This window comes from Cyprinus carpio, unplaced genomic scaffold, assembly GCF_018340385.1.
Source record: "Cyprinus carpio isolate SPL01 unplaced genomic scaffold, ASM1834038v1 S000006644, whole genome shotgun sequence".
In the NCBI taxonomy this organism is placed as follows: Eukaryota; Metazoa; Chordata; class Actinopteri; order Cypriniformes; family Cyprinidae; genus Cyprinus; species Cyprinus carpio.
Window position 1 is genome coordinate 1 of NW_024879271.1, and position 24513 is coordinate 24513.

Genomic DNA, 24513 nt, shown 5'->3' on the forward strand with positions numbered 1-24513 from the left:
CCTGTGGCCATACTTTTGAAACAATGTGTTAAAATGTTTTTACATCTATCCTGTCCAATGACGTTCCCCACAGACTTCCAATTTTAGTCCATTATTGTACACATGACCTTTGTTTGATTGACCGTGGTGATAAAACAGCATGTCTCAAATGCTTGAACTAGAAATTTTTCTTCAAAAGGTAACAATTTACAATAAGGTTTGATTAGTTAAAATTAGTAAACTGCATTATAATAACATTTTCTTTGACAAGTTTAAAAATTAATAAAATAATAAGTGTGAAATTGAATTATCTGAAATATTCCAGGCTCCTTTGCTTTTAAATGTCTGCATTGTTTGATTTATTTTAAAGATTCGATTAACCAGCAGACTGGTGTAAAGTCTAAAAACTCAGCCCTTCAGACTGGGGTGTACAGTTACATTTTAAGCTATTATTATTATTATTAGTCTCCTGAAACTCAAAACCCAAGCAAGGCATTGATTGGACGTAATTAAGAGGCTTTCACTAAACATTTGGCCTGTGCAAAGTCTGTTATCCACAGTTTTGTAGCAAATGAGATCTTGTTCATTTGGAGCCGTAATTATTTGACAGAGTTTACTAACAAAGTGACTATTTTAGCTATGCATAATTTTAAGACATTGTCTCAATGTCAAATGTCAAATAAGCAGAACTCACATAGAACAAGTTGCTTTAATTGTGCAATTGAATAAATGTATACAAGCAGACATAAGAACAGTGAGATCATTAGCATATATTTGCTGACATTTTCCAAAGTCAGTTTTTGTTATTGAGCGTTTAAATTGCCAAACAAGACAAAGAAGTGGTTTATGACATACCCTATTCTTTGTAACTGGATAGAGCTAGCATGTTTTAGAGCCTAAGAAACGAACTAAACCTCAAGCATGGCCTTTTAATTGTGCTTTATTTCTTTTTACAAAATGGTCAGTTCAACTAAAATCACTTCAGGGAGTTTCAGTGGCAGAACATGTGCCTGAGTTCCTGAAACAGCTGCTTTCACATTAAGTTAAAGACGAACAAGATTTTTCCTTAAGGCATTTTTTTTCTCATGCAGGGATGGTGGCCTGCATACATCCGTGCATCAGATGACACAAACACACACCTGTTAAGATTCTCACATTTACATTTAGTCATTTAGCAGATGCTTTTATCCAAAGCGACAAATGAGGACAATAGAGGCAATCAAAATCAACAAGAGAGCAATGCAAATTACATGACTATGACAAGTCTCAGTTAGCTTAACGCAGTACAAATAGCAAGTTTATTAGTATTATTATTATTATTATTATTATTATTATTATTATTATTACATAATAAATAAAAAGAAAACAAATAGAATATATATATATATATATATATATATATATATATATATATATAGATAGATAGATAGATAGATATAAAGAAAACAAACAGTTAGTAGATGAATAGAGTGCAAGTCTAAAAGGGGGCATGTTTTAAATTTTTTTAAAGAATAGAATTGGAATAGAGAGTGCTAGAGTTTGAGGGTCTAAAAAGATGTAAGATACACACAACATTGATGACATCAGGTGCCTAAGGCAACATTTGAACATATTTGAAAAATATTTCTGAACATACTTTCAAATAAATAAATAAATATAAATAAAAATCAATCTAATTTACTAAAAATCATCCACCCACATACAGCAAAATTTCTGAAAAGTCACAAACTGACATAAAGCTGGAGTGTTGAAATATTTTCTAGTTGAAAGGAAACCAAAAGAATGCTTCGGTTATATTATATCTTAAAAAACAAATGAAAACATGCTTATTATTGTTGCTGGTTGCTTTGTTAAGCATAGATTTTTACAATGTTCAAAAAGGATTCGATTTTCGTTTAACTAAGAACGGCATCTTTTGTCAGCCTAATAAATCCAGGCAAATTGGGCCACTTTTTTTTTGACACTGAGATGACTAAAATTATCCTGAATTAACCCCTATTTTTAGCATAGCGATACCGCTCAGCACTTCTCAGTAATTTAAAAACAAAACGAGAAATTGGTTAAAATGTCAGTTATGCTACGGTGATTTATAAATGTGAATTAGTAAATTGTACAAGCTCCAAAAGCGCAATTTTAAATGCTAACCCATAATAAATTACTAAATAAAATAAATAAAAATAACTAACTAACTAACTAACTAAATAAATAAATAAAAACCTACATTATTATTATTATTAGTAGTAGTAGTAGTAGTATTTATTATTATTATTATTATTATTATTATTATTATTATTATTATTATTATTATTGCTTGGATGTCTTTGGTTTTGGTCGTGCAGGACAGATGCTGACGTGCTCAAGGAAGTGTTTTACATGTAAGGCAATGACACTTCTGTACTTACTGAATGAAGACTGAATGACACCTTGAGCCCCCGATGACCAGCCAACAACGTGTTGCGTCGGTTTCCTCTTATTTATAATTCCAATACGATTTCACGCGTCTCTGTTACGAGTGTGAACACCAAACAACGGCATAGTCCCGGTTAAATATAAATAAATGAATAAAAATAATAGGCCGGATTTATTTAGCCCCAAAAATCTGGAGCTGTCCTTTTGAGCAGCGTCTCTGTGACAAATGATGCTGCATGCATTCAGCTCACTGCATCACTGGCCAGATGTCATCCCTGGAATCAGATGAGAAAGCTGGAGCTGTGCGTCGTATGCCAGGTCTCGGGTTATGACTTCGTCTGAACAAACATTTGTCTGCTCTCACAAACGGTTTCGTGTGATGTCGGTATCGTTCCGTTTGGGTTATTTGGGATTTAGGATGACTGGAGACAAGAGGCGTGTCCATCTGAAGACACCAATGCGCAAGTGCGCTGAGGACATCTGGTACATGTAGGCTATTTCTTATGACAGCTCACTCGCTGAGGAAAAGACAAAGATTGTACTTCTGATGCATGGCGTTATTATTACCAATCATTAATAATAATAAAAATAATAAGTCATTAAGATTATGCATAATGTTATATTTTTTTCTGCTACAAAATTCATGGTTTCCTTCAACGATTAAATGTTGTGTATGTATGTATATATATATATATATATATATATATATATATATATATATATATATATATATATGGGTGCTTTTTTGTATTCAGTTAGAACCTGCATCACCTAATCCATAAAATCCATTCCCATTTATTATTTACAAAACGAATTCGTATGATATAAGCGTATATTAATTTATTGCATCACCTATTTTCACATACTTTTCACTTGAGGACATGCTAAAATGTATACTACAGCATATTTTGATCAAATATCGTTATTTCTTAGCCTACTAAAAATGAGTAATTATTTTTAATTGTATACATAACTGGTAAGACATAATTAATAATTGGAATTCGCCATGTATGGCGCGTATTTGTTGTCCAGAGTAAAATTTAGAGGTACAGCAGCGACACCTGCTGTATGCAAGAGAAATGAAACATTATATTAAAAATGACCAACTTGACATATTCTGGCTGTTCAGCATTTTCCATTTTCTATAGTGTTTGGTCGGAAACTGATAAAGTAACCGATAAAAAATAATAAGGTTACAGTGATTTCCAACCAGCATTGATTTCCAAAGCTTCACATGTTCATTGCAGCTCAGTTGCATTTACACAGCAGTTGCATAAAATAATGTTATGAGATTAATGGTTTAAATATAAAATTCTGACCAAAATTGATTTACCTGCAAAGTACCTTTAAAACTGCCTGCAAATGTACCTAAGAAAAAGTTGTTTTAAAGGAAAAGTTAATTGATAAGTATATATGACATTATTTTTTGAAAACATCCTTACTTCATTGCATTTCACAAATGTATAAAACCTTCTTTTTACAGTACAGTACAATACAGTACAGTAGTTTTGCAGTAAGATTTCACCAAGTGTCTTATGGATGGTGCCACAGTTCTTCTAAGCATTGCATCATATTTTCCTTCATATGTTTTCTTCAGTTTAAATCTGAGCTTTTGATTTCTACTCCCATGCCAGTTAATGGCCCAATTGTCTACAAAGTATTTTTACACTTTTAGGTTGTCAAATGTATTTGGATGATATCTAATGTTATGAAATTATGAAATATGAACCAAATTTAAAAGGCAATTTGTTATTTTGCTAGCTATTTTTCCCCCATAAAATATAATCTTGAAGAGTTTTCAGTTAGTTACACAGATTACACTGTTTGACTCCTGACCACTGTCTGTCCACTTGAAGCGATTGCCTGATGAATAATATACAAATTATATTATTCTCAAATACAGCACTGTCCCCTGTTGATTAAAAGTCACTTCTTTAAAATCAACCTGTTTAATTTATGAAGACTGGCCAGCAGATGGAGACAGTGACATGTTAGTGATTTCCTGATATTAGAGAGAGGCAGAAGTGTTGAATCATGGGTCTGACAACAATTTAAAATAAATATTCACTGAACAATAAATGAATGGTACAGATTTTACAACATTCAATGTTGTTCAATGTTTTACAACATTTTTATTTTGACCAGCACATTATAATAGTGTGAATCTTGTTGACTCAGGTGAACAGGTGACTCTTGATATGGGAAACATAACAGGGATCATGACCAAAGACTGATGGACCCTCTTCCCATTTATAGGGTTTTCAGAACCGAAAGTCATCATAGATGGGTAAACTTCTATAATGGTGAATGAGAGACTACAGCAAATATAATTTAACTTAGAAGCACCATTGCAGCAATGTTAAATAGTGCCTTGCAAAAGTATTCATACCCCTTAATTTTTTCACATTTTATTATGTTGCTGCCTTAAGATAAACTTCTTTAAATTACTGTTTTCCACATCAATCTACACACTTGCATAAGTATTCATACCCTTAACTAAATATTTACCTGTAGGACCTTTACAGCCTCAAGTCAATTTTGTTTGATGTGACAAGCTTTTCTTATCAGCATTTGGCAATTATCTGCCATCCTTCTCCTCATCTCTTCACCTCTCAAGCTCTGTCAGGTTGGATGGGGGCAGATGCACAGATGGGTTTTCATTAAGGCTATATCAATATTTTGCCGCACTGAGCGTTCCTTCTACTCTGACGAGTCCCTCAGTCCCTGCCGCTGAAAAACAGCCCCACAGCATGAGGCTGCTACCAGCACACTTTTACTTTTGGGATGGAAATTGTGCAGGTGATGAGCAGAGCTGGTTTCCTTCAAACATGATGCTTAGAATGAGATTCATCAGATAATCTTGTTTCTCAGAGTCTGAGGGTCCTTTAGGTACTTTTTTGTAAATTCCTAGTGTGTTTTCATGTGTCTTAACTGAAGAGAGGATTGAGTTTGGCCACACCACCAAAAAGACTGGATTGGCAGAGTATTGGAGTGATGTTTGTCCTTCTGTAGATTTCTCCTATCTCCACATATGAACATGGAGCTCAACTAGAGTGACTGTCAGGTTCTTGGTCACCACACAAACCAAAGCCCTTCTCCATCAGTTGCTCAGTTTGGCCAGAAGGCCAGCTCTATGAAGAGTCCTGGTTGTTTCAAACCTCTTCCATTAAGGGTAACAGAGACTACTTGCTTCTGTGACCCTTCAATGAAGCAGAATTTTTTTCTGAACTCTACCACAGATGTGTGGCTTTAGGCAAACCTGTTTCTGAGCTCTACAGACAGTTCTTTTGACCTCAGTGCTTGATTTTTGCTCTGATATTTATTATTGGCTGTCGGGTATCGGGTATGAATACTTATGCAATGGAATCATTTTATTTTTGTATTTTTAATATATTCGCAAAAATGATAAAAAAAAAAAGAAAAACGTTTTTTTGCTTTACCATTATGGTGCATGAAGTGTAGATTTTAAAACTAATTTAAGTTAATTTTAAAGCTAATTAAAAAAAAAAAAAAAAAAAAAAAAATTAAAGCAGTTTAACAAGGCAGCAACAAAACAAAACGTGAAAAAAATGAAGGGGTATGAATACATTCGCAAGGCACTGTGTATATATATATATATATATATATATATATATATATATATATTATAGATTTCAAGGTCACTGCTTAGTGCTTTTTGAAGTTATCCTAACAAGAGTAGAAGGGCATATATATTTTAAGCATTTATTTCATAAATTATTTGCATTCTGAATCACAGTATAAAAATGTGATATAAGAACTCTGATCAAAATTAGAGAATTATATATCATAATTATTAATAATAATAATAATAATAATAATATAATTAAATGACAAACCCTATTTAACTGGCAGCATTCCTCTAATTTTCACTGAGATTGTAAGATGGCGAGCTGCTCTAAGGTGACTGAAGCCCTGCAACAAAAGGTAGTCTAAGTGAAGGTTAAAAGAAGGAAACTTTCAGCCACTGCAAGAAAATCTCATTCCAAATCTGTGATTGATAGAATATCACAGCTTTACAATGACACTAATTCATTCAAGTCCCCCAAAAAGGCTGGTCGTCCATGTAATACAAATGCACAAGAAGACATGATAATGCAGCGACTGTCAGTGGGGAATCGGTTCAGCACTGCAGCTGGAATTGCTTGCCAGTTCAGTGGTGAACAGGGTACGGATCGTCTCGGCACGTTTAAGAGAAGTGGGACTGAAAATACACTCTGCAGTGACCAAGCCTCTTATCAGCAGAAAGAATCAAAAGGCTAGGCTCACTTTTCTGAGAAATATGTTGTGTGGAGAGAGGAGGACTGATCCAAAATTCACTTTAGGGATGAAAGTTAGTTTATTTAATTGGGTTGAATGGGAAACATTTTGTTCTGCATCAAACTGGGGAAAGACTGAACCCTGAGTGTGTAAAGAAGTCAGTGGAAGCTGGAGGAGGAAATGTAATGGTTTGGGGGATGTTTTCTGCAGCAGGAGTTGAGCCTCTTATGCAGCTATATGAAAGGGATAATACAAATGTTTATCAGAACCTCCTTCAGCAACGTGCAGTTCCTTCCCTGCAAACATCTCCCAATCAGCCTGCAATTTTCATGCAGGACAATGCTCCTTGTAACACAGAAAAGAGATAAAGCAGTTCCTTGAAGCCAAGAACACTGAAATAATGAAATGGCCGGTCTAGTACTGTAGTTTCTGAAACTGCGCTGGTGTGACCTTGGTTCACTCTTCTTCCAGTCTCTTCTATAGTTCGGTAGCTGTAGTGGAACTCTTAGATCTCATTCTTAGATGAGATTATCAATCAGGTTTAGATTGCGGCCGCAGATGTGCTGAATTCATTCAAAGCAAGGACCTCTACACTTCTGACAGCTGTAACCCTCCAAAGTTTTAGTTGTAATCCTCTTTCGTGCTACAGGGGTTACTGTTCTCTAATTTTGTAAGTAAGGTTTTTATTGAACTGCCTTGGTTATTTGGTAAAACATTTTAGTATAACAGTAGTATACCCACAGCTAATAGTCTTTCAAAATGAAATTAAGTTCTTTCAAACAATATTTCAGAAAAAAAAAGTAAAATCATTTAAAGATTGTTCTCTAATTTTGTTCTCCAGTTTTCTAAAAAAAAATAATAATAATAATAATAATAATAATAAATAAGTAAATAAAATAAAATAAAAACTTACATTTCAGTGATATCTGACATATTTCATTTAGAAATCAAGAAGTCAAGGTTTAGCATGGCATTTAGGCCGTGCTGGTAGGTAACTATACTATCTGGCTGCAAAAATAATCTTTCTTAATTCAAATTTAAAATAGCTGTGTATTCTGACAGATATTTTGCAATCAAATTGATGGAAATATATTTGATGTCAATGCATATTTATTTATTTATTTATTTATTTATTTATTTTGTCTCAAACCACTAGCCTGACTTCGTCATACTCATATTCTAGGCAAAAATGTTGTGGGCGGGGTTCGGGCTGGCACCCAGGCTATCAAACCACTGTTTAGGTGTGAAATTTCTGAAATAACTAAGGGGGCACTGATCTCAGGTGAACACATTAACGGCGTCTAATATGTATTTTTAAATGATCTTGGCACAGTTCGTTGGCAGATGGAAGATGTATGGCCTGAGTTCATGACAGGGAGCTCTGGGGCCATAGCGGGTTCAGAAGTGACAGAAATGACTTTTGCAGGAGCCACTAGAGCTGCTGTGTCAGGGCTATAATCTATGAAATCCTTAAATGTAAATATACATTTAAGATTAATATTATTTTAATATAACAGTTCATTTTAATAATTAATGATTTCTAGCCCTACAAGCATTTTGAATGCAAAGATCACATACATAGCTTATTTATGGATTATCGAACTGTCCTTCGTTTTAGATATTCATTGGTGGACTGTAATACTAGAAGTGTTGCTATAGGTGGCGCTACAAGGCATGAACTTGTGAGTGAGGGGAATAGTAGGCATCTCCCTTTTAACCGAGCAGGTGTGATGTTGAGCAGAAGAGCTCTGTGTTGTTACAGTGAATCAGAGCAGGAGCGCGTCATGGGACGCCAGTGCGCTAAAGAAGAGACGCTGAATCGGTGCGCCTGACTTTTACGGACACTTTTTACGCAATTTCTCATGTGTTCAGACTTCCAGATCGGAACTGCCTGAATCCTCGGACTTTTCAAAGTATTCCTTTTGGACGGTCTTCTGAACAGTAGACATGAATACTACATTTAACCAAACGGACAGTGGAATCTTCTCCAACCGGACTGAGGAGATCCTCCTGTGCTGTAACTTCTCGTCGGTGGTGACGGATAACGGCTTCACGGCGGCCCCTCCGGATGAGAGGAGTCTCTTCATCATGAGAATAGTTCAGATAGCGGTGATGTGTGTCCTCTCCCTCACCGTAGTCTTCGGGATCTTTTTCCTTGGCTGTAACTTGCTGATCAAGTCGGAAGGGATGATAAACTTTTTGGTAACAGACCGGAGACCTTCCAAAGAGGTAGAGGCGGTCATCGTGGGCGCGTACTAGAGACGTGATGAGGATTATGCACTGCCATCAAATGAAGTTTGTGTGGCTCCTGATGGACGTATTTCGATGGCCTCTTTACAAACAGGACACAGTATTATTTGCCTCGCTAAAACCTATTATTTGGGAAATCAACTGAATGCGTTCTCTTGCATTTTGCGTGCGCACACGCGTTTCGGCTCCTATAATCAAATCAGATCCAGGCATGGAGTCTTACATTTGTCACTGAAAATATTTATATGTGCAAACTCGGGAGTTGTTGCACATATTGACTGTTTTGTAATAGTTATGGTTCTTCTGTCTGTAAAGCACATTGTTAGCACTTCACGGACTAATTACTTGTTGTTTAGCAATATCAAAGCATCATGTTTAATACAATAAATTCATATTTATATGAATAAAATGTTTTTCTCTCTTATTTGTTTTTATTATTAGCTGTACTTGTTTTCATGGGCATGTTGTGGAGATGCATTTACACTGTAAGATAAAATGAGCTTCATGTGGTAACATTAATTATTATTCATTTTAAAGTCAAACATATTATTTAAGCTTAAATGTCTGAAAAAAATGTACTGGAAAATAAATGTAATTTTTCAGGTCGGAACAAGTGTATCCTTAAGGTAAAACATCACATATTCACCTTAATTTTAAACAAGTGTCATTGAATCATTTTGCTAATGTGTTACAGTACATTTTAATTTTAGATTTTATTCTGACATCCAGACTGATGCATGTTGACGTGAATTTAAAGTCTCACATATCCAGTATTGCTGCGGCAAAGGGAACTTTTTCTAATAAAGCCTATATAAAATGTGTATTGTCACTATATTATTTAACTATAACATCATGCTGACTGATATAAAAGGAAGTGGTGCTGAGCAATAAGCAGTATCTAATTTCCTTTAATGTCTGATTGTGCCTGTACTTTTCAGTCTTCCTGCCCTGCATGTAGACACAGTAAGATATTTGGGGACATTTATAAATACCACTCTATGGTCTTTTCAGACAAGATAAATTTAAGGCAAGTATGGAAGTCCCAAGTCAAAGATGATAATGGATTGTTTCTAACTATCCACAACTTAAATCACAGTATATAAATTCTTTAGGTGATCATTTATTTCAAGTTTGTGGATTGTTTGTTTGAATGCACAATTAAGCAGTTTTGCATTTTATGAGCAGGTAAAATGGGCTTTCCGTTGCCTGGGTCTTGATAATTAAATGGAATTAATCAGTGGTTTGAGTTCAAAGGTAAACTAATTAAATTCAGTAAGCTCTTACCTAATCAAACAGCAACGCAGCCCATCCTGTTTCAGCGTGGCTATCAATAATCATGATGTTTCTGTTTTTTATGTGTAAGCATAGACCTGTAATTTGTCATTATGTTGATATCACCAAGATTAGACTAAATTGGTCTGCACGAATGGGTAAATCTCTTCTAAATGTGTTTACCAGAGCAGGCAGAGGGCTGTTGATGAAAAAGCCCTGCCACTTTTAAGACACATCTATTTATAAGAGTCTGTGAGAGTTGAGAGCTTGTTAACTTCACAGTGAATAATTCTGCAGCAGCCCCGCATCAGTACTGAGCCAGACACTATGCAGTGACATCAACTTTAACAAAGAGAAGCGGCCTGTTTGTACAGTCATGATTTTGCACTTCCCGTGAGAGATACCTGTAAATATTCAGAGTGCCGTTCATTTTTGATTCTGTCTAAATACTGAAGATCCCAGGTGTCCACAAAAAAACAACAACAACAAAAAAAACAATCAAAAAAAAAAATGAATTACTTAAAATTAAGTACTTCCAGGGCAGTTATAATGTGTACCTCATACTGAAGGTTTTTAATTTATTTTTGCATTACAAAAAGTGGGAGCATTATTATTAAGACATGCTTTTTGTCCATGAACATTTACTTTATTTTGGGTTTATTGCCATCTGGTTTTGAACAGAAGTGAGACTTGCAAAGGTATCCATGTATCCATGAATACAACAACAACACCAAAAATAAATAAATAAATAAATAAATAAACAACACACTTTCATGCCTATGTTCACTTAAACACACTTTTAAAATGTGCACTTAATACTGTCAAATTAAATGTTTAACTTTAAAGTACAATTTAAATTATTGTTTTAATAATCTTTTGTCATGCTGATTTACAAACTTAAACACGTATTAAGTACTTGAGTGAGTGAGTGACGTGACATACAGCCAAGTATGGTGACCCATACTCAGAATTCATGCTCTGCATTTAACCCATCCAAAGTGCACACACACAGCAGTGAACACACGCACACACCGTGAACACACAACCAGAGCAGTGGACAGCCATTTATGCTGCGGCGCCTGGGACGCAGTTGGAGGTTCGGTGCCTTGCTCAAAGGCACCTCAGTCGTGGTATTGCCGGCCCGTTAGTCAAACTCTCTAACCACTAGGCCACGACTTCCCTGTGACTGTAATTTTAACTGTAGTGTGTTATTCAATGTTAGTTAATATATTTTATATGCAGTAAAATACAAGTTCATATGATAAATGTGTAACTGCAGATACATTTAAATACATAACAGAAGTATCAATATATAACATTACTGTATATTTTTGTTTGCAATAAATGCTTGTCAGTACATTGTCAGTACAAAATTTCAAAGACAATAAAAGTAATTATGAAATTACATAAAGATATACTTAAGTCCTACTTAAGAGGGTCAAGAAGCACCGCTAAGTTCAACTAATGTGATATTAAATTTAATATCAAATTCAAATACATTTAAATAGCATGCAGTTAAGTGTCTGAAAAAATTACCTTTAGTTTGCACTTAAGTATGTTCTTTTAAAATATGTTAATAAGTACTGTTTTTAAAAGTATGCTAAATTGTACTTTTTATATAATGGTAGACATGTAAACATTCTCTTGAAAAGAAGTTGTTCTGTCAGGGTTTTAATGAAACACTGACTTTCTGGCTGAGTGAATTGGCCTTAAAATAGAGAATTGTCTTCCTCATTTCATGTCCGCTCCAGACATGAGTCTGATTGCAGGGTGGCAATCGAAAGGACAGGGTGGCGCTGACATGAGTCGATCGTTTCATAATTATTCTGCATGACTACATCTAAAACATTTCCCTAGCTATACAATGAATCATTGTGTGTTGTGTTATTTTTATTTTTATTTTTTATCTAGACACTGGTGTCACATAGACGGGAACATGTAGACCTCAGAGACTGGTGTCTGATACAAAAACAGGGGTGCATAGTAAGTCTCCTTTTTTTTTTTTTTTGGTGAGTGATGATTACATGACAGTGCCCTGAGCTCCAGTTCATCCATCAGTTGATTGGCAGAAATGCTCAGAGGCTCAGCGGGGCTCATCAATGATCATAATATTGATTGACAGCTCTAGACCGCACTGTGACAGAGCCATCATCTGGTCCTGTGTTCTTCATGTACCTTTGAGAAAGAGAATTGTCACAAGTAATACTGTAAGATTGATAGGAAGAGTTGGAGTTGGATTTCGTAGGTTTTGGGAATTTTGACTGGAGAAGATAAAAAGCATTCTGATCTCCTACAACAGTGATAGTTCACCTAAAAATGAAAATTTGCTGTTAATTTACTCACCTCATCCAAGATGTAGCGGTCTTTCTTTTTTTTCTTCTTATGTAGAACATTTTAAACTTACATCAAGGTCCTTTGTGATTCATTAAAATGCAAGTCAACAGCCACAGTCACTTTGAGAGTCAAATAAAAGCTTATTAGGCAACATAAATTTAATACCTTTGACTCCTGATGATATACTGAGGTCTTATGAAGTGAAATGATCAGTCTGTGCAAGAAACTGAACATTATTTACAACATTATTAGCTGTAATCCAGATCCTCAGGCAAACAGGGAAGTCTGATCCTTTTCTGTCTGACTCACATTGCTGCTAAGAACAATTTGTCTGAATTCAACCATGATGTTCGCCTATTTCACAGAATGATTTCACTTGAGCTGATGTTCTTTTGATTAATTGTGCAGAAAGCGACTGACTGGGTGATATTGATCATAAAATCTATTTGGACAGAGAATCAAGCTCAGCCCCACTGTTCCTGACAGTGCTGAATCTAAACTGACTGGGATTATAAATAGGGCCTAACTTTGCTCCTGGTTCCTCCCAAGTTTTCTCCATGGTTTCTAGCAGATAGCCTATTTAGGAATGCCTTTTGAGTTAAAAGGGGCAAATGCTGCACACTGTTTACACAAGAGTTAAACATATTTAAAATGTTTAGTCTGTTTACTCACTTATGTTGGAATTGTGTTTATCTCTTGTACTAGATTATTTACTTTAGGGATTGCAGTATTACATTGTGTGCCAACCAGGGACAATTTGTCTATTCATACTATAACAAAACTCCTGTGCTCATTAACATAATCACAGCTATTGTGATGTTTAAAATAGAGCTATGTTAGATTTCACTGTGGATAGAGATCCCTAATAGATACTGTACCAAGCCATTGTCAAAAACTCGAAGCAGAACATTATACGGGAATATCCGATATGCCATCAAAGTGCTTAAACTCCTGCAAAATTACTGTTGGTGGAAAATTACAATTGTATAAATGTCAAAAATTCACTTTAAAAAGTTGATTAGCAACAAATGACCACCAAATACAATCTGATAACCAAACATTCAGCCACAAATGGCATTTACCAAATTGTTGACTGAGTGAAAAGATAAACTTGAAGAAAAAAAAAAAACAATATGTACTGAAATCCAGGCAATAAGAGAAAAGTACATTAGAAGTATATTCTAAGGTTACTGTTGCTCATACTTATGGTTTGTGATTTCAACAATCCCCTTGCACATGTAGTATAATTCAAATCTAAAAAAAAAAAAGATTTAAAAGATTATACTTGCAGAATTAAATGAATGAACTGTAACAAGTAATTACACGTTCATGGCTAAGTTTCTTAAGTATGCATTTAAGTACTGTACACTTAAATAAGTGTACTTTGCAATCATTAAAAAAAAAAATCAAAATAAACCATTGTTTTAATAATATTGTGTGTGTGTGTGTGTGTGTGTGTGTGTGTGTGTGTGTGTGCTTCAAACAAAGTACACTTATTTACAATTATTATGTGATGACTAACATACCGATGCACATGTAAAGTACTTGATTATATTTTAACTGTAATGTGACAGTTAGTATTACAATACATCACAAATTTTTTTTTTTTTTTTAAATGTAATGAAATGCAGCTTCATCATTATAAATGTGAAATTAGAAATATATTTAAATACATGGCAAAAAAGTTGCAATACAAACGACATTAATGTATGTATTATTTTAGCAGTAAACTTAAACCATATTTCAAATGTGATAGAAGTAATTAAGTCCACTTAAGTGTGTCAAAACAAAACAAAGTTTGGTAAATTGCATTTAATATAATTTTAAAATATAATACTTTTCATTTAATTGCAATTAACATGCAATTAAATGTCCAAAAACATTGCATTCAGTTTTAGTTATTTTAAAGTATATTATTTCCATAGGAAGTGATTTTTTAAGAATATGCTTCTTTTTCGCAAAAGTAGTATCAACCAAAAATCAACAGCCTGACCAAACACCAGTCACACTTCCTTCAGCAAATCTAGTTCCTCTGTGATACATTTATAACTTTACAGTGAAACTGCCAAATGGTTCCCAGTAACTTCTGAATCAATAATAAAAACACCCAAATCTCTTATCGCAGTGTAAGCTTTCCCAGTCAACTCCTGAATAATATATGATGAATTTGAGCGGGGCCTCATCATCTACTAAGGTGTTTAATAGCGCTATACATTATTCATAAACTGCTTGTCTCAGTCAACACGTCTCTTGTCTTTGTGCTGTTTATGTTTTAGCTCATCCATATTTCAGCATGTTTGCCGTACCGCAGGTCTTCAGCAGAAGCAGCTCGGCAGTGAAGGTGTCATACTTAAGCCATGAGGGAAGACAACAGTTGATGACTTTGAAGATTAAGGTTGCTCTCCGGAGAGTCTGAGCTATGACAAACACTCAGAAAAGTGTGTAAATGTGTGTGTGTGTGTGTGTGTGTGTGTGTGTGTGTGTGTGTGTGTGTGTGTGTGTGTGTGTGTGTGTCCGGAGAATACTCGACTGCATCGTCATGGCAACCTGACAGCTGTACCACAGGTGGTTCACACAGAAAACAGCAAGGATACAGGTTTCTGTAGCCAGTCTGTATCATCCTGCAAGAACTGAAATAATCCTGCGTGACTGGAAACATTTGCTCGTTAGTACTTTCTGGCAGGCCATTTAACTTTCTAGAAGCCTCATGTTTTCTTGTCCTCATGTTTTCTGGTCCTATAGGTTCCTATAGTTTGTGTCAACTAAGTAAAAAAACAAATAATGAATAAATAAATTAATTAATTCAATTACTGTACATTTAAATAAAAATAAAAATAAATACAACTGTAATGTATTGTTATTATAAATTATTATGTATTGTTAAAAAAAAAAAATCAAGCTTTATTTAAATAAATGAATATGTCCAGAACATTTTCAATTTATGTTTAATCTGTTTCCATCCTTTCATAGATTTCTAGTGTATGGGATTTTATTGTTCAGGCAAAAATTGTAAGCATAAGTAAAAGTTGATGGTTGTTTAAAAAACACCACTAATTACACAAAGACAGAGGAACAAAGACGTCAAAAAATAGAAAATACTTGTTTTGTGTTTTTTTTTGTCTTTTGTTGTTGTTTATAGTGTAGTGTAGGAAAGGAAACATCTCAGTTAGGTACGTAACCCTCGTTCCCTGTTGGAGGGAACATTATGTCAAATGACATATGGGGTCTCACTTGGGAGGCCAATCATCTCTGAGTTTAAGAGAAAATGCCAATGAACATTGGCTAGTGGACTTTGCATGCTGAGCCATTCCCTGTGCCTATGGGTATATAAGGCAACAGCGCACATCCACTCATTAGGTTTTACGCTGAGGATCCAAGAACGTGTACCGGCAACAGCGAATAGTTCAAGGTTGTGGCATGGGGACATAATGTCCCCATTCCCTCCATCAGGGAACGAGAGTTGTGTACTTAACCAAGACTTTCACTATCTATCGGTCACTACAAGTTATGTCGAACGACATATGGGGTCCATGAAAAACGCCACAACCTGAACACGTCACAACCCTGTGGCACCATAATTGTTGAAAAAAAGCTGGAGCGTGCCACAAAAGCTATGCTAACGTCGTAAACTGGCACCGATGAAGATGGCGGCCTCCGTGACATGCTCTGCAGTTGTTTTTGTTAGTTTGTTCTGTCTTTAGTTATATTCCTGCAATCAGTTTCACCAGAGACAAATTGCTGGACATTCGGCACAACACATCACCTGATATATTACTGGTTTTCGACTACTCTGACGTTTTGCCGGACATTTTTGTCGGCGGAGCAGCTGGGCTGATCATGCGCTTCAGGACACGCAGATGAGGGAAGAGAGCCAGCGCCCTCATGAAGCTCAGAAAGCGCGGATTTCGAACGCCGTTGCCTAGCATCCATCTGGCGAACCTCTGCTCTCTACCCAACAAAACGGACAAACTCCTTCTGCTCTCCCGGACTAATGAGGATTTCTCACACTCTGCTGCTCTGTGTTTCACAGAAACTTGGCTAAATGACGCCATTCCAGACAGCGCGCTCCATCTGCCGGGCTTTCAGCTGTTCAGAGCGGACCTCTCCACAGAGTCAATGGGGAAATCGCACGGTGGTGAGACATGCTTTTACATCAACGAAAGGTGGTGTACAAATGTAACAGTGTTAAAGAAGATGTGCTGTTCAGATCTAGAAACACTCTTCATTAACTACAAGCTGTTCTATTTGCCCCGGGAGTTTCACTCGTTCATTCTTGTGAGTATTTACATCCCAACGCAAGCTCAGCTTTACAGAAACTCACTGATCAGATCACAGAGACAGAACAACAACACTCGGACTCTGTTTTAATCATTCTTGGGGACTTTGATAAAGCAAATCTCTCCCGTGAACTGCCAAAATACAGACAGCACATCACATGTCCCACCAGAGACAGTAATATATTGGATCACTGTTACTCCACAATAAAGCTCGGCCTTTAACATTATTATTCCAAACCTTCTCCTGCCCAAACTAACTCAGCTCTCCGTGCCCACCTCCATCTGTCAGTGGATCAACAGCTTCCTGACAGACAGGCAGCATCTAGTGATGCTGGGAAAATACACATCCAGCACCCGTATAATCAGCACTGGAGCTCCTCAGGGCTGCGTTCTCTCCCCACTGCTCTTCTCCCTGTAACAAATGACTTCACGTCTAAAGACCCCTCTGTCAACTCCTGAAGTTTGCAGATGACACCACACTCATCGGCCTCATTCAGGACTGTGACGAGTCAGCTTACAGACAGGAGGCTGTCTGGTGCCGTCTCAACAATCTGGAGCTCAACATGCTCAAAACAGTGGAGATGATAGTGGACTTCAGGAGAAACCCCCCTGCACTCCCCCCACTCACCATCATGAACAGCACTGTGACTGCAGTGGAGTCATTCAGGCTCCTGGGAACCACTATCTCTCAGGACCTGAAGTGGGACATTCACACTGACTCCATTGTGAAAAAGGCCCAGCAGATGTTGTACTTCCTTTGCCAGCTGAGGAAGTTCAACCTGCCACAGAAGCTGCTGAAACAGTTCTACTCCGCCATCATTGAATCCGTCATCGGCACTTCAGTAACTGTTTGGTTCAGCTCAGCTAAAAAATCTGACCTCAGAAGTCTAGAGAGGGTAGTCCGGACTGCTGAGCGAATCATTGGTACAACCTTCCCTTCTATTCAAGAACTGTACTCATCCAGGGTGAGAAAAAGGGCTGGCAAAATAACTCTGGACCCCTCACATCCAGCACACTTCCTCTTTGAACTGTTGCCATCTGGTCAACGCTACAGGGCCCTGAGCACCAGAACAGCCAGACACAAGAACAGTTTCTTCCCTCAGGCAATCCATCTCATGAACACTTGACAATAACTGTGGAACACTCAACACTATTTATACACTCATACACTTATTTATCTAACACACATACTTAGTCTACATTTCAATTTGTACATAATATACCTGTACTTACAAAACTGTCTATTGTAATATACCTGCACATACAATTGTCAATTTGTATATTGTTATTACTTACTTACTTGTTCTATTTTTTTTTTTTTAATTATTTTATTATGTTTTTTTTTTTTTGTTCTGTCGCTGTCAGTTGCACTGCGGAGCTTCTGTCATGAAAACAAATTCCTCGTATGTGTAAACATACCTGGCAATAAAGCTCATTTTGATTCTGTTTCTAACCTTTCCAAAGCCCCAGCGCAAAGTTTTTAGAAACTTTCAGTGAAAGATTACTTCAAATCTTTCCTATTTGTTCTTTCAGCCCTGGCAGAATGATGGGGGAGTGACTATGGAGACCACATCCTACCCGTAGGGAGGTGACGTGATATGATATGGACTCACCCAGGGGGCAGTACTACATATGGAATGGGTCTCTGAGGCAGGTCCTACCCTAGAGTAGGAATGAGAAGAAAAGAGACTGACAGAGTGGGTCTGTTAATGGAAGACACAGGTTTACAGAGAGGGAATCCTTACCGTGGAAGAATACACATATGGGATTACCCGTAGGGAATCAAGCCATATGGAAACCTAGCCCAGTACAGGGGCCGACCGGGACTCCAGGCATGCTAACACCAGTACTGGACCTGGCGTCAGACAGCTCCACCAAGTCTGATTGCCGGGGGTGCTGGAGGATCCTCGACCAGGGTTCGCCAACCGGGGAACTCTACTGGGAGAAAAAAGGCGCTAGCATCCCCGTGTGAGGGGGAATGGTGCAGCAAGCATGACAGCAAGCCAGATCGTCTCGCCAATTACCCGTTACCCAACACAGGGGAATAAACTGGCTCTACACAAAGGTTGTAAAATCTTGCAAAGGTGTTAGGTGTCTCCCAGCCCGCAGATTGACAGATGTCTGCCAGAAAGGCACCATGCGCCAGCACTCAGGAGGAAGCAACACTCCAAGTGGAATGGGCTCTCACCCCCAGGGGGCACAGCTCGCTTTGGGATTGGTACGCCAAGGCAATGGCATCCACTATCCAGTGGGCCAACCTCTGCTTGGAGACATCCTTCCCTTTCTGCTGACCTCCAAAGGAGACAAGGAGCTGCTCAGAGCTTCTGAAACTCTGGGTGCAGTCCACGTATATGCGTAATGCTCTTACGTGACACAGCAATGCCAAGGCTGGATCTGCCTCCTCCAGGGGCAGAGCTTGCAGGTTCACCACCTGATCTCGGAAGGGAGTGGGGGGAACCTTGGGCACGCATCCAGGCCAGGCTCTCAGGACAACATGAGAGTAGGCCGGCTTGAACATAAGGCACTCTTCACTTACCAAAAAGGTTTGGAGGTCCCCGACCCTCTTGATGGAAATGAGCGTGGTCTTAAGAGACAGGAACTTTAGCTCAACTGAATCAAGTAGCTCAAAGGGACCCCTCTGAAGTCCAGCCAGGACAACAGAGAGATTCCAGGAGGGTGGAGGGTGACAGCCTACGTTCCAACCTTTCTTGCAAGAAAGAAAGCATGACTCTAATCGAGCATCTCCGGGGGTCTTGGGAAAAATGGGAAAAAACTGCCTACATTCAAACAGAAGAGAGAGAAAATGCCTCCTGTTGAATCTACTTGTTGTATGAACTGCTGAAAACTTCTACATAGGATTGTGGTTCTTGAAACAAAGTTACTTGCTGGACCACCCAAACAGACGGAACACTCAGCAGACCGTCGTCATGGACCCCCTCAGCATACAGCCGGTGAGTCCCATGAATTTAGTGAATCTCAACAGTTTATACCAAGTGTAGAGGAACAAGCCAGAACTGATCGTCACACTAATCGATGGCACAAACGGGGAGCGAGACCCAAAGGCACACAAGACATCAGATAGTCACGAGATTCTTGTATTGTTGCCATAGCATCCTCTACCCCAGATTCGGCTATGACAAGGCTTGTGAATACTGGTGTTCTACCACCCCCTATACATCTTGAGAACAGATCTGAAGCATTAATGAATGCGGGTGAGGAACCCCCAAATGTGATTAAACATGGATCGGATCAGACAGCTGCTAACATCGCTACTAACAGGTGCTCAAGGTCGAGCAGACAGCAGAATTCAGCTCAGAGCCCAGCTGAGCCCAGGACTCTGATAGTGGGTGACTCGATTATCAGAAACATCAGTAGCAAAAATACAACCGTATGCTGCTCTCCAACCGTTACAACAACGCCAGGGCCCAAACCCTCCATCTGCTGATAGCAGCTCTCAGTGATATGTGTCGGGTTCATTGTTTACAGAACAAGCGGAAACCCATTGTGCCTGTAGATTTCTTTATTTCTGTCTTATCACGTGATAGAAAGTCTAAGGCCTTCTCAAGCCGAAGGGCTAACTCATCTAATCTGCGACCTATTATGCATCAAACTAAAATTGCTGTAAAGACACAAAGCACTGCCATCAAGTTAGCATTTTTAAACATTCGCTCACTAAAAAATAAATCATTTCTAATCAATGAATTAATAACCACAAACAATCTGGATTTTATATTTCTTAATGAAACATGGTTAGAAGACAGCTGCAGTACAACAGTCCTCACTGAAGCAGCCACTCCTAACTTTACTTTCATGGGGGTCTGCAGGACTGTTAGGAGGGGTGGAGGTGTAGCTGCTCTATTTAAAGATGTCTATCAATGTAAGCAAGTGTCATTTAGTCAGTACTTGTATTTTGAATATCTAGGGCAGTGGTCTACAACCCTGCTCCTGGAGAGTTACCAGATTTCAACTCCAACCCCAATCAAACACACCTGAACCAGCTAATCAAGGTGTTCAGGGCTACTTGATAATTACAGGCAGGTGTGTTGGAGCAGGGTTGGAACTGAAGTCTGCAGGACGGTAGCTCTCCAGGAGCAGGGTTGGAGATTCCTGATCTGGGGATTGTGTTGAAACCCACATAGCAAACGGATTTGGCCCAAATGTGGCCTCAAGCTGGCACTGCTGGCCTCCTGTCGGCAATGGCATGTACCCTTTCAGCCAGAGCTGGGCCATGTGTGGCAATGATGGCAGGGCGTGGATCACGGCAAACAATATGAGGGCCAATTGTTGGTGGGAGGAGAGTGGCCCAGATCAGTCCAGTGATATGTGGCCCAAATCAGGCTATGAGGTGAGCAGTGCAATGAATTTCTTAAATATTTCTCATGTAAAATCAAGAACATTTATAATACTATTGCATCTGTCTCTGCTTTATCTGAGCTATTAGACCTGGATCCCTTTACTTCCCCTCCTTTGTTTTTAAGTTTTACTGCTGTTTGTTCTGATTTTATTTCAAAACTTACTTCAGCAGCGAATTCTTCATCTTCTATACTTGATCCATTCATACTAGTGATTTGAAGAAGTGTCTGCCAGTTATTATTCCTCATATTAAAGCGATAGTGAACACTTCACTTATTTCAGGGATTGTTCCCCCAGCACTTAAAGTAGCAGCAGTAAAACCAGTTCTTAAAAAATTTGGGAGTGATACTGCCGACATATAGGCCTATCTCAAACCTGCCATTTGTTGCTAAGGTTCTTGAGTGTGTTGAAGTTGGTCAGCTACAAAATAATTTCTCTGCAAGCAGACTACTAGAACCTTTTCAATCAGGGTTTAGGTCCAGACACTGTACGGAGACTGCACTTTTGAGGGTAATGAATGATCTCCTTGTTGTAACAGATACTGGGGCTTGTGGCATTTTGGTTTTGTTAGATCTCAGTGCTGCATTCGATACCATTTGTCACACTACTGTATACTACTGGACAGATTACATAAGTGGATTTGTCTTTCTAGTCGAGTTTTAAAATGGTTTGAATCATACCTTTCAGAATGGACTCAATTTGTTTATTCTGGTACAAACAGATCTCAGACTGTTCCATTGTGTCATGGCGTCCCTCAGGGGTCAGTATTGGGTCCTACTCTTTTCAGCATTTATATGTTGCCTCTTGGGCAGATTATTCAAAAGTATGGTCTGGGTTATCATTGCTATGCAGATGATACCCAGATTTACATTAGTACTCAACCTGATGTTACATCAGCACTTTTGACTTTATCTGCTTGTCTACTGGAACTACAGGTCTGGATGAAACAGAACTTCCTACAGTTAAACTGAAGTTTTTCTGATTGGCACCTCAACTGCTGTAAATAGATGTAATAATTTTAAACTTACAGTGGATGAGTGCCAGTTTCTCCCTTCTGCACAGGTGCGGAATTTGGATGTGATTTTTGATGCACAGCTGACTTTTAACACTCATTTTAAGAATGTTACTAAAGTAGCTTTTTATCATCTTCGGAATATTGCACGGATAAGACTTGATTAGGTTTCACTCTGTGCCTGATGCAGAAAGGCTTATTCATGCCTTTATAACATCCAGGCTTGATTATTGTAATTCTCTTTTTGCAAGATTACCTTCAAATTTGATTAAGAGGCTGCAATATGTGCAAAACTCATACACCATGCCGCAGTCATATCACTCATGTGCTTTATCAACTACACTGGCTCCCAGTTCAATCATGCTTTGATTTTAAAGTTCTTATCTTAACTTATAAAGCAGTACATGGGCTGGCCCCAGATTATATTAGTAATTTTGCACAGTGTCCACACCATCTCGGTCTCTCTGCTCTGCTGGTTCTCTTACATTTACATTTACATTTAATCATTTAGCAGACGCTTTTATCCAAAGCGACTTACAAATGAGAACAGTAGAAACAATCAGATCAATGAGAAAACAACAACGGTATACAAGTGCTATGACAAGTCTCAGTTAGTCTAGTACAGAACACGTAGCCAGGGTTTTTTTTTTTTTTTTTTTGAATATGATAGACAAGAAAAAGAAAAAGGTAAGTACTAGTATTAGTTGGTTAAGTGCAGGCGAAAAAGATGAGTCTTTAGATGTTTTTTGAAAATAATGAGTAAAGACTCAGCTGTTCGAATTGAGATCGGGAGGTCATTCCACCAGCTGGGAGCAGTCCAGGAAAAAGTCCGTGAGAGTGATTTTGAGCCTCTTTGGGATGGCACCACAAGGCGTCGTTCACTTGCAGAGTGCAAACTTCTGGAGGGTGCATAAGATTGAACTAGTGAGTTTAGGTAAGTTGGCGCCGTGCCAGTGGTCGTTTTGTAGGCAAGCATCAGTACCTTGAATTTGATGCGAGCGGCTACTGGTAGCCAGTGTAACCTGATGAGGAGAGGAGTAACATGGGCTGTTTTTGACTCATTGAAGACAACCCTCGCTGCTGCATTCTGGATCAGTTGTAGAGGTTAGTGTTAGAGTGTACAACGAGCTCTTACTCTGTACCAGCCTCGTTGTACACTCAAAACTATGGGTGGGAGGTCTTTCTCTTGTATTGCTCCCAGGTTGAGAAATTTTCTGCCTTTTCCTATTAGGAATGCTCCGTTTTTGATTGTTTTAAGAAATTACTCAAAACATATCTTTTTAGTGAAGCTTTTAAGTTATAATTTTACAGCTGTTGTTGCCATTGTTGTTATTGTGTTGTCATTGTGATTGTTATTATGGAGTAGTGTTGTTTCTTTTATTGTTGTTTTATACTGTTGTAGCACCTTGAGTGTAAGAAAGGCACATTACAAATAAAATGTATTATTATTATTATTATTATTATTATTATTATTATTAAGAGAGAGAGAGAGAGAGATAGAGAGAGAGATCATTTAACCATTATCATGTAATATTTATTTGGTTTACCATGGGGCACATACTTTTTATTAGTATGCTGTCATGCACAAGCATTAAATAAGATGATCATGAAAGTATTTTATTTTTATTTAAATCCTCTGTATCCATGTGATGCTTGGTATGAGGAACTGATCCAAATTCAAATCATTCATTGGCGATATGTATCTCCTTCCTCTGTAGCTATAGTAACTATTTAAAAATTAACAAGATTTATGGCAGGGATATCATATGCTCATTGGCTCTCGCCAGTTTCGTCATAGATTGCGACATGCTGTGTTTCCGGTGATGCGTGTTTTGAATAAGAAACACGTGCCTTGACGGAGTGGATCGGGATAGTACAGCGTTTAACAACTTAAATAATGCCCTGCTCCTCGCACTACTATTATATTCTGCCAGAGAGGACTGCAACTGCAATGTATCATCATTTGGACTACTGTGGTACTGCTCTTGGACACATCTGCAATAAATACTTATGATTAAGTTACGTGTTTCTCTCTGTTACATTCCTCTTATAGACTGTATACTTTATACACTCACTCTTTATTGGTTGATTTCTTTTCTTTATAAAAATAAAAAAAAATTCAATGCAATAATTTTTTTTTTATTGCACAGTTACATGATTTGTGGGTTTTTAAGTCTGATTTTCTATTCAGTTTAATGTACTTTATTGGCATAGTTTGTGTGTACATTACCAAAGCATGTCACAAAATGAATAATGGTGATTATAGTAATACACAATGCAATAATATGAAATATTAAGATTCTGTATTGGGTCTGGGCTATATAAGGCTCAGGTGTGGCTCAGATTTTG

At 37.7% G+C, this 24513-nt stretch overlaps 1 protein-coding gene across 1 annotated transcript; it reads left to right on the forward strand.

Annotated features, from left to right (window-relative positions):
- Window positions 1-8613: 8613 nt before the first annotated feature.
- On the forward strand, window positions 8614-8925 carry LOC122144330 (protein reprimo A). The gene has a single exon (XM_042755164.1). It carries the CDS (start codon window positions 8614-8616, stop codon window positions 8923-8925), a length of 312 nt encoding a protein of 103 aa, XP_042611098.1.
- Window positions 8926-24513: the final 15588 nt, after the last annotated feature.

Bases quoted from the DNA above. Each gene is read 5' to 3' on its own strand.
- LOC122144330 (XM_042755164.1), top strand. From the start codon at position 8,614: ATGAATACTACATTTAACCAAACGGACAGTGGAATCTTCTCCAACCGG.